A 10,875-nucleotide genomic window follows, 5' to 3' on the forward strand; every position below is an offset into this window, starting at 1 on the left:
TGGCAAATATCAGCAAAAGCAGAGCATGCCTTGCCAAATCCCATTTTCGTGGAAGTAAGCAAAGGACTTTGCCACCACCTTGCAGTGAACAGAGGCACCAGGTTCCTGGGGCTCCCAGGCGCTGGCCAGCGTCGGGGTGTCTCGGGAGGTCAGGCACCTGGATACCCGCCAGGCAGTGTGTAATTTCTGACCTGCGGACCCAGGAGCCTTCAGGAAAGGTTCAAGAGTATCACGCTGGGGAGACTCCCCTGAAGGCAACGATCTTTTGGTTGCCCTGCGTGCCCCAGCCTGGAGACAGCCTGCTTGGAGCCAAGCAAGGTGTTAACAGGTCCCTCTTTCAGCCTATCAAACCTGAAAAGCTTCACACAGATCCTTTCTGAAGGGTCCAAAATGCTATTTAGGACCAGCTCTAGCAAAATAAAAATTCAAAACATCAAAATAACCTCAAAATAGAATGCTTATTTGCCAAATAACTATACTTTTTTCTTTTATTTACAAACAAGTAAACTTAAATATTAAGATCCGGATGTGTCTTAGGAACTGGCCTATGGTTTCGCTTCTAGGTGTCAGCACAGTCACTTGAGCTTTCTGTAACAGGACCACAATATTGCAGCAGTAACGGACATCCAAAATGCAAAAGGTCTCGACAATCACCAAGTCCTTTCCCTTAAGGCTGTTGGACATCTGCACGTGCTTCATTCCCAGAGCGTTACTGTCAAAAGGGACCACGCTGGCTCAGAGCAAAGGACCACCTAGCCCAGGAACCTGCTTCCTGCTAAGGGAAAGCTATCAAATCACAGAAAGCACATAGTAGTACTTTCCCCCAACAGTACTCTCCTGCCTCCAACAGTTTGTGTGCCTATGTCTCCATCTTCCCAGGCCAAAGCAAGCGGGATGTATGTCTGATTTGCTATTATGTCTGTAGGTATTTAATGCATGATTTCTCTAGCTCTATAATTTCAAAAATGTGTGTGTGTGCGCGTGTGTGTGTGTGTGTATATAAATATATATATTTATATATATAAAATACATATATAAAATATAGGTCAAAATATTTACTTACAGATAGGTACAGAAGCATCTGCACTGCTTTAGTTACATATTCTATAGTGTGACTCTCTTTTGGGAAAATCAGCTTAGTTAGGGTGTAATACTGAGAGCTTAGGTACTGGTAGCTATGGTGCGATGCTCTCTCGGTATGCTTTGTCTTTCTGTGCTACATTAAACACTCGCACAACCTCAGCCACGCACAAGCTGATATTTAAAATGCCACTGATATATTTATTTGCCAGCAACTTCCCTTTATGTAAAACTTTGGTGCTCATTGTGGAAAGGAAGAGTAAATCCCCATGTATGATGAAAATAGGTTCTCCTCCAAACGGCTGGTGGATGAGCGGACGCAAAATGGAAAGAAGAGGACAGAAGAGCGTCGTCATCGCAGGGCAGCCCGCTGCACCGGCGCAGCCCCGCCGTGCCCAGCGCCTACTGCGTGGGCTCAGGTCCCCCTTCGCTGCCCCCCAGGGTCTCGGCATCTCTGAAGCAGCTCCCTTTTCGCAGAGAGGAGCTCTCTTGATGGCTGTTGAACTGATAAACCCGGCGTTTGAACAAGCGATGGAGCTTCTCCTGGAACTGGTTCCCGATAAAGCAGTACAGTAAAGGGTTGATGCAGCTGTTGGCAAATGCCAGGCAGATGCCAAAGGGCAGTCCTGTGTCGATGACGCCTATCGCGGCACAGTCGTCAATGATGTTCATGTAAGCCAGGGCATCCAAAAACGTTAAAATGTGGAACGGGAGCCAGCAAATCAAGAAGGCCACAACAACGGCAGCCACCAGCTTTAGGACTTTGTCCCTTTTCTGCTTGTTTTTCCCAAACTCCTGTGTTTTTAGCAAGTGCCTCCTGATCCAGATGTAGCACATGGTGATCACGGTGAAGGGGATGAAGAAACCAAGCATATTTTTCAGGAAGGCTGTTCCCACAGACCATTTTGCGTAATTGTCATGAGGAAAGGCCATAATGCAAGCGTTTACCCCCAAGCTTTTAACATAGTGTGTGTCACGGAAATAGAAAGTCGGGAGGGAGGAAAAACAGGCCAGGCTCCACACAACCGTTGCTACCACATATGCCTGCTGCAGAGTTCTCCTTTGAGAGCGAATAGGGTGGACAATAGCATGGTACCGGTCCAAACTCATGCACGTAATGAAAAACGTACTTGCAAACATGTTCAGGCACAGGATCGAGCTGGAGATTTTGCACATGAGAGACCCAAAAAGCCAGTTGTATTCATGTGCATAATAGGTAGCCCAGAAGGGGAGGGTAAGGAGGCACAGCAAATCTGCCACGGCCAGGTTGAAAATGTAGATATTAGCAACTGTTCGGGGACCACGCTGACAACAGAGCACCACCACCACCACACTGTTGCCAACCAGCCCTAGAACAAAAACCACGGAGAAGAGCACCGGAATTAATGAAAATTGGTAGCCAGAAGAGACAAGCGGGCAGGGAGGTGGTGCGCGCAGGGCAGCCGATGTGTTGGTCAGCGCTGCGTAGAGGAGCTGCAGAGTGTCTCGGGTGGTGATGACCAGGGAGTAGTTGCTCTGCATGTTGGCACTGGTGGAAAAAAAAATGTTCTCTTGGAAATTCATGTGTAGCAGCACCTTTCCATCACGTCGCTCACCTGCAGATCATAAACCACATTAGACACACTCTGCAGACATCTTCGGTCTGGAATCACACAAGCACAATACAATAAAATCATTTAAAATGATGCCAGTAAGCTGAGAACTGAGACATCAGGCAACCATGCAGGACTTCTTTCCTCCATCCTACTGACAGGACATGATTAGCATTAGGGAGGTCAAGGCATGTTTTAATTAGCCTGGCAGAGAAGCGAGCGGCTGGGTTTTATCTAGGATTAGACAGTAATTTCTGCGGCAGCAGAGCAGAAAGATTATTGATTCAGGAAGCGCAGATTCTTCAAGGGACTTTTGAGACCACAGAAAACACTTAGGCTCCTTGCGATCTTTTTTCTCAGCTTTCTCATCCTATTTCCAGCACTCGATGCCGTTAAAATAAAGCAGAATGGCAGCGCTTGCCAGCAGGGATCAAGTACCTCACACCCACAGAGCTCCCGGCACTTCACAGGCATCAACACAGCCTTTTAATATGGCTATTAGGAAGGCAAGCTTTGACTTTTCTAATTCATGAGGCTGGATACAGTGACTCTGAAGGGCCTTTGCAAAATATCACACCCTGACAGAGTCCTTCTCCAAGCAATCCTGCATCGCCTGCCCCCTTAATGGCTTTTAGTCAGAAGAGTAAAATAATTTTTTTCAATGTAGATACAAGCAATAAGCACTCGAGTACCTAGTCCTTGCAGGCGCTGGATTTAACAGTAGTATTTGTCATCCATTTAGAAAGATCAGGACTGCGCTTTGATATGGGAAAATGTAGCTACAAAACGGCACCAGTAAGAAGGTCCTTGGACAGCCTTTGTTCCCAGTCTCTTGAATCTGCACTCTGAGCAGCGCTTTTTTCAAACTTCAAGACTTTATAGCCAATAAAAAAAGACGGCATATCCAAATAGTTTATTGCACATAATAGAAAGACAATTCCTTTTTAATAAAGTCCTTACGGAAACAGTCAGGCATTTAAGGATTCTCAGGGGGCTCTGCAGTAACAGGAATTTTGACCAAGTAAAGACAACAAAGTTAAGTAATTAATAGCTTAGTGTACAATCACTTATCATTTTCTCAGTGCAAAATATGCATCACGCAGCTTTGAACAGTCTGACAAAATTGAATTTTAATTATGTTGTCTCAACGTGCTGGAAATTCAAGAGGAGAACAGTAGTGCATATTTCTGCCTGTGTTTCAAGTCCCATGCACTGGATCACAACCCCCTGGGCTATAACCAGACGGATCTCAAGCCTGAGCAAGGGTGTTAGCTGGGGAGAGGGAAAGGCGTTCAAGGGAGGGTCAGGAGCCCCCTTTCTCCCTTAACGCTTATGTCTTGAACCCCTCACTTTAACCACAGAAGCTGAAGTTTCAGGAGTAGTTGCAAAGCCTTATGTATTTGACTGACTTGCAGTAGAGGGACCATGCCATATTTAATTTTTGCTATATTCTGGAGAACATGCTCGCCCCTCTGCGCAGAAACAACTCGGTAGCTTCAGGTCTGCTTCTAAGGAATGACTCCAAGTCTCATTCCCGCTCTAAGACACAAGGAGTCATTTTATCACAAAGCAAATCAAATTACGCTCTAACAGCAGATAGAAAACGTACCTTTAAAACCTCACCTTCCTCTGGCTGGAGCTCTGGAACTATGCACTCCTTTCTTCTGCTTTCCTCCTAGCGAGCATCACCCCCAGCTCTCTGCTCTCTTAAACGCTCCACTTTCCCACTGGGAGACTTTAACCTACATAACTTGAGGGCTGAAATATGAATGCCTGCCAGCGTCTTTTCCTTTTGGAAGCAAAGCAGTTTGAGAGCCCCCCTTTCCCAGGCCACGTGAGCACAGGCAGTAAATCAGGAGAGAGGAACAAGCCAGCCAAAAAAGAAAAAAAAAGAAAAGAAAGAAAGGAAGAAAAAGGAAATTCACACAAACATCAGTGCGGGTTTCTCTGCACAAACGCATAGGCACGCACGATGCAGGGAAACTCGGCGGGTAGGGGGATTTCCATGCGCTTTAGGGAGTCCTGGTGTTTGCTAGCCCGCTTGAGAGCGGAAAAGGTTATTATAGAGAGACCGACTGCAACGCGAGCACGCAGAGGAGGAGAGCGCAGGAGCTTCGCAGCGCTCGCAGACGGAGCTGCCTCCTGGCCCCAGGGGCTGCTGCAGAGCAACCGCTGGTGCAAAATAAACATCCGTCAGCCCTAAAAGTTTTGCCTTGATATCCCGAGCCTGGTCTCCCCGCAGCACCAGCCCATCTGCCGGGGATGTCTGTGCAGCGCCGGCCGCCCTCGCCAAGCAGAAAGCAGCCACGAGTGTGCCCACGGGCACGGCTCCTCCGTGCCCCACGGGGCAGGTGCTGCGGGCTCGATGTCCCTCGCCAGCCGCGGCCGGGCCGAAGCTCATCTCCTTCTTCGACAGCCAGCACAGCCCCACGGCAGGGCTGTGCCACCACTGCCGCTGCGAGAAGCCCCGGTGCCTGCCCTTGCTTCGGTGCTCTGTAACCAGCAAGCTCTGCTTACACCAGGGTAACCCAAGAGGGAGCTGATACAGGGAAAATAGCCTTTCTCCTGCATCTTCCAGGCTTGAGCAGGCCGTGGAGAACGGTCCAGCTTTTGGCCCAGCGAGAAACCACGTGCACGCTACAGACGTGCTACAAATGCTCCGTCCGTCGTCCAGCCCAAACGTGCACCAAACAGGTCGGCAGGAGCACTGAACAGTGAGTAAGTGCAGAAGTCGCACATCCTCCTGCAAAGGGGAAGAAATGCATCTTTTGCCGGCCAGCACCCCCTGGACCCACAGCGTGCCCTCCGGTCCGGAGGGCTGCGGGCTCTCCGCGCAGCTGAGTGAGCGACCCGAGGTGGCAGCTCTCGCCCTGACCCACATCCTTCAATTTTTTGTTAACGGGTGCAGTGAGCCACCCTCAGTTAGGAGGTCTTGCTGCTGGTTTCGCACGCAAACGGCTGGTGAAGGATACTGCTCCATCCTTCATCAAACGTCCGGTGCACTCTGTAAGCAGGGGAAAGTCAATAACATGAGAATGTTTATTTTGCAATAATAACAAGCTCAAGTTGTTGTTTAGATTTCAAGTTTTCCCTTCCAGTTGTACTTTAGATCTTCACAGATACTTGCTGTATCTACTCTGTTCTAGCAGTGCCTCAAGAACTGCTCAAAACCTCCGGCTGGCTCCGTGTCTCCTGGGAGGAGAGAGACGGGCCCGGTGCAGCGGGGACAACAGCATCTCACCTCAGCCTGCTCCCGGCAGGGCCCAGCACGTCCGACTCCCTGTCTCATCCCACGTTCTCACTGCAAAGCTCTGGTTAGCCACATGCAAATATTTTCCCCCTCCTATTTTCATCTGCATGTTGCAGGATGAACAGGAAACGGCTGGGAAACAGAAGACAAGTCTGCACTGCCCAGCACGGACGCCCAAGCCGTGTGCGCACGAGCCCTCCTCGTGCCACGCCGCCCTGCCGCTGCGCTGATGCCCCGGCGCGCACGGGACACGTTCGTCCCACTTCCAGGGCTGGGCTCCAAAATCCACCGTGGATTTGCTGCATCAGCACTCAGCACAGAGCAGATACACACAGAGGCAGAGACCTCAGGCGTTTTACTGTTCCTCTGCTTGGAAAATTACCAAAGCGGGGAGTTTTCACTGCAAAAAGACCCAGTTGGTGTTAAATAGTGAGGAGCTGCTGCTTCGTGGGGCATGTATTTAGGGAAGGACTTTATGCATGTCTTTTTATACTAAAAAAAAAAAAAAATCACCGTTCAAAAGTATTTCTTGCTGCACGCTCACTTGCAGCACTCAGACTTGACCTTCTACCCTCCCGCCCACATATCTGAAGAGTTCCTTAGAAGTATTTTAAAAAAAGAAAAAAACACACATGCAACATTCAGATAGCAACTTCCAGTCACGTGCATAATCTTTTTAAAACAGCTGGATACATGTAAGTTCCTAGGTCTTGCTTTTCACAGGGAAACGCTGCTGCCCGGGATGGAATATTCCAAAGAGGCAGCGGTTCAAACCGCTCTCGCGCTTTGTCAGACCGGGCTCTGGAGGCTAAACCTCACCAGCCTGCCAAATTCCCAATGCAGTGTGGGGTCCAGCTGCGGAGAGCTTTCATGGGCTTGATTCGTTTCCTTTTGAGAAAGCAAGAGGGAAAAATCTCATATAACCGTGCTCCCCAGGACGTACGCCCCGATGCAGGGCAGTTCGGCTCCCAGCCCTTCGGCACGGATTGACAGCGGGATACTCTGACTCGGAAGGAAAACCCGCTCGGCAGCCGGGCAGCAGGTGACGGAGATTCGGCCCCGCACGCTGTCTCGGGGGGCGAACGGCGTATTTGCATTGCACCGCACGGCGCGTTTGCGCTGCACCGAACAACAGACTTTTTGCAAACACCCCGAAAGGAGCCCGCCTGCAGTGGGGCTTCCCCAGCACTCCATCAGCTTGTATACGGATTCCTCCTTCCCGTTTCTGTTTGTTTAAGGTTTTGGCTTTTGTTTTTTTTTTTTGTTTTTGTTTTTTAAGGGATTAAATATCCAGCTGTACAAGTAAGGTCAGATTATTCACCTCCCCCTGGCAGAGCCCCAGAGCACCCCTGCGGAAGGAAGGAAGAGTGCTCTCTCGCATCCCTGCGGTGGCCACAGCGAGGAGAGCGGGTCCCACTGAAGAACCGATGCCCAAGGCGGTGAGTCCCGCTTGCACCCGCCGTCTGCAGTCCTTGCCTCGGCGTACTGGGGTCTTCACACCGTCTCGCAGACCTCTGCAGCATGGTCAGGTTTGCCGATGGGTCTCTCTCGGCCAACTGAGTGTTTCAGCCAGGACACAGAAGTATTAGCATCAAAAAAAGAAAAGAAAAAAGAGACATTGGTCAGTACTTTGTCTTCTTTCCTGGAGCCATGATTTCAGCTGGAAGCAGGTCTGGAGGAACCATTGGTTTCCCAGCAATAGCAGCACGCCAGGGTGCAGAGCGTGGCGGAGGCAGACCGGGGGAAGAGGGACGCCCCCCCTTGCATGCAGCACCGAGGAGAGGTTTCCAAGGCATTTATTTTACGAGTTGTTTTTGTCCAGCTGATAACAGTGCCAAGACCGTGGTTATCCACCACAATATTGTTTGTTCAAATAATTGGCCTTTACAACTTACTAAAAGTAGTAAAGAAAACAAGTGCATAAGTGACTTTGGAAGTGCTGCGCGCCCGCTGCTATTACAGGCTGGGCTGTGCGACCGCTCCGGCCCCGCTGGCCCGGCCCCGGGAGAGCGCTCCAGCGCGCCCGGCACCTCCGACACCAGCCGCATGCAGGGCTGGGTCTTTTCCCAGGGCTTTTCCCAGGCCGGGCACGTTGCTGACCTCCACTGAAGCTGCTGGGGGCCGAAGCACAGCGTTTTCGGCGTTCGAAACCTAGTTTTGACACCCAAGGGCCGAGTGGGAACCACGTTCAGCTTTCATAAAGAACACTTTCTTATCACAGTTAGTTTTCTCCTCCCTGACCTCTTGCTGCGACAAGCAGCAGAAGGCGAGACAGATGCCCGCAGCCCGTGGTCGAGAGCTCCCGCCTGTCTAATTTCCGCTTTACTGGTATTAATGCACATGTAAATAGCACGGTGTCTGAAGGATGTGGGATCATGCTTCCCACTGCTTTTCTTGTTAGGGTTGCAAAGTGCTTTTTCAGGAGCCAGGACTCCAAGGACAGTTTCAGAGCCGCACAGTGCAGGCTAGAGCACAGCAATACCTTTCCAGAGATCCTCTAAATAGAGAGTCTTCCCTCCTTTACTGTTTTGAACTATTCGCATTGTAAGCATCATTTCCCACTTTTTAAGTGCTTTTGTCAGGAGTTTCGCTTATGTACCAGACACGCTGACATACACATGGAAAGGGTAGCTCATCAGCTAGATAAGCTTTGGGAAAAGCCAGAATATTCCTGATACTTGACTATTCCAGCTTATTTCATCCTCCTTGCAGTTCAAAGTGCTATTAAGCAGTCCTGTTCACCCTACGTTCACCCAGAGAGCTTAGAGAAAACAAACCTTGTTGCTTTAAGGCATTAGACTAGCAAGACAACAGTGTTACAAACAGCAATGATATCACAGCATTATTGCGAGTATTTGTACGAATATCGTTATAATGGGAATAACATGAGCAGTAGCTTGCTATAATCCTACAAGAGATACAGGGAACAATTTGGCATAGGGGAAAGAAAACGCCCAATGCAGTGGTGGAGGAGCAAAGTCCACGTTCTCCCCTGCATAGTCTCAGAAAGGAGAAGCTAGGCACAGCACAGAAAAGGAGGACAGGCTGCCCATAGCTCTGTCCTACCAAACACCACCAAAGGAAACCTCAGGACAGGTATCTCAAAGACATCTGTCTGTCTGGGAATGAAGAGTGTGCTATGGGTGAAGAGCCCTCAAAAACCTAGCTCCAGGGAGCAGCTAGCATCAGGGTCTCAGCATGGGGACAGCAAGACAAGCCTCCCAAAGCAGATGCATGGGCTGCTTGCATCAAACCTCAACCCTGGAAAGAAAATACAGCTCCTTACAATCTACAGTACTAAGCAGGGCCCTTGGCATCAGCTCCAAACAATCTCTGAAGTGGGTGTGCTGGGCTATAAATCCCAGACAGCAGGCAAATCACTGCCTGAGGAAAAGGCAAAATGCAACCATGGTCATGCAATGAGTGCGTGTATTTTAACAGAGAAATGTAGGGCTTCAGCCTTTCCATTCAAGCCAGAAGGGTGAGCCACCAGAGCCAAAACACAGTGTACTCTGAAAAACATACTCTAATGTACTCTGGAAAAAAGCTACTAGCAGATGGAGTACAACAAACAAAATCCTTGCACGTGGAGTGCAAAGAGCTGAGCGTGGAGAATACAGCCCTGGGGCTGAACGGCCAGAAACAGAGTGGACCATAGTGGGAAAGTACTTATTAAAAAAGTGTCTAGAGAGAAGAACCACATGGATCTTCATCTGAAGGACCTGATCTTTATACCTGGTCGCTGCAGCGCGTGGTGCATTGGCAACACCGGCTGCAGCTGCCCGCAGCACTGCCGTTCACACAGCTGCAAACTGGGGAGAAGTGGCTGGAAAGGCAGTGCCAGACCACTTGCAAAGGAGCACCAGGCACCCTGCAACATGCATGGGATTTGCATGATTATCTTGGACCAGCATTCAGCCCCAGCACAGGTCTTGTTTCTCCGCAGCGTTTCATAAGGGCACGCGACAGCACAGCCATGCCATGCTGAGCAGAGGCGCGCAGTGTACCCATCCAGGGCTGGCAGGAGGAAAGGATGGAGAGGTGGCATCTTGCAAACTGTCTGCACTGCAAATCGGGCAAGGAGAGCAGAAAGCAGCGAGGGGCTCTTGCAGGCTCTTTTGGTGCCCCAACACCATTGTGCTTGTGCAGATTGGGAGGGAGCACAGTGACATCCTGGGCTCAGCTGAGGAGGAGGAGGATGAAGGCAGTCCCGACCTGTCCACGCTGCCTGGAGCACAGACCCCCATGGCTGTGTTGCTTCGATCCAATGGCAACTGCAACCAGACCTGCCTTCAGTGAGCGTGCCCTGGGGAACCGGTACAGCCAAAAATCCTGGCAAGGCTACTGTCACCCCTTGCGTATCATAGGATCATGACAGGGAACAGCTGGACTTGCCAAGCCCATAACACGCCATAACAATCTGGTCATTTTGATACTTCCAGGCTCTTGGGCCTACAGGACACACTGAACCAAGGAGACATTGTGCAGCTGCGCATTCATGTTACGCTACTATGTTTTAGTCCAGTTGAGCAATATCTGGCAACAACAAGTTCTGAGAACTGCATACTTTTGGTCTCTGAAAATCTCCAATGTGAAATCAAATGCAAACAAGCAGAATCAGTGACAGGCTGGGCTTAAAAAAGGGCTGAAACATGGCAACGCTGCTGGAATTATGACCATAAATAAAGCACATGTCAAATAAAAATGGCAGCAGAGCAAGCAATCTGTTTTCTTCAGCCTAAGCTACCAAGTTTAGCTAGAAGAGACAGACTGTTCCTGGCTGGGGACACAGAACGGCTTGCTCGTCCATGTGGGGACCAGCAGAGACCTGGCTGCTCTGCCGGGAAACGTGGGCAACGCTGGAGAGTGCTGGGTGTCCACAATTCTGCCACAGCTGGAAGCTGAGGAGATACCAGCCGTGAGAAACACCACATCCTCAGGGCAACCTTCCCA

General features: G+C 50.0%; 1 protein-coding gene across 3 annotated transcripts; it reads right to left on the reverse strand.

Moving 5' to 3' along the window:
• Positions 1 to 453: 453 nt before the first annotated feature.
• On the reverse strand, positions 454 to 4,625 carry AGTR2 (angiotensin II receptor type 2). 3 transcript variants are annotated; one of them, XM_068957382.1, is made up of 2 exons: positions 4,291 to 4,625; positions 454 to 2,670 (listed from the first exon to the last, which is right to left on the reverse strand). In XM_068957382.1, exon 2 carries the CDS (start codon positions 2,641 to 2,643, stop codon positions 1,483 to 1,485), a length of 1,161 nt encoding a protein of 386 aa, XP_068813483.1. In that variant the 5' UTR covers positions 2,644 to 2,670; positions 4,291 to 4,625; the 3' UTR covers positions 454 to 1,482. The 3 variants fall into 3 exon arrangements, with proteins under 3 accessions (XP_068813483.1, XP_068813481.1, XP_068813482.1); XM_068957380.1 differs by having other exon boundaries at positions 454 to 2,675; positions 4,282 to 4,625; XM_068957381.1 differs by having other exon boundaries at positions 454 to 2,722; positions 4,282 to 4,625.
• Positions 4,626 to 10,875: the final 6,250 nt, after the last annotated feature.

The sequence above is a fragment of the Struthio camelus genome, chromosome 11, assembly GCF_040807025.1.
Source record: "Struthio camelus isolate bStrCam1 chromosome 11, bStrCam1.hap1, whole genome shotgun sequence".
NCBI lineage: Eukaryota > Metazoa > Chordata > Aves > Struthioniformes > Struthionidae > Struthio > Struthio camelus.

Bases quoted from the DNA above. Each gene is read 5' to 3' on its own strand.
- AGTR2 (XM_068957382.1), bottom strand. From the start codon at position 2,643: ATGAATTTCCAAGAGAACATTTTTTTTTCCACCAGTGCCAACATGCAG.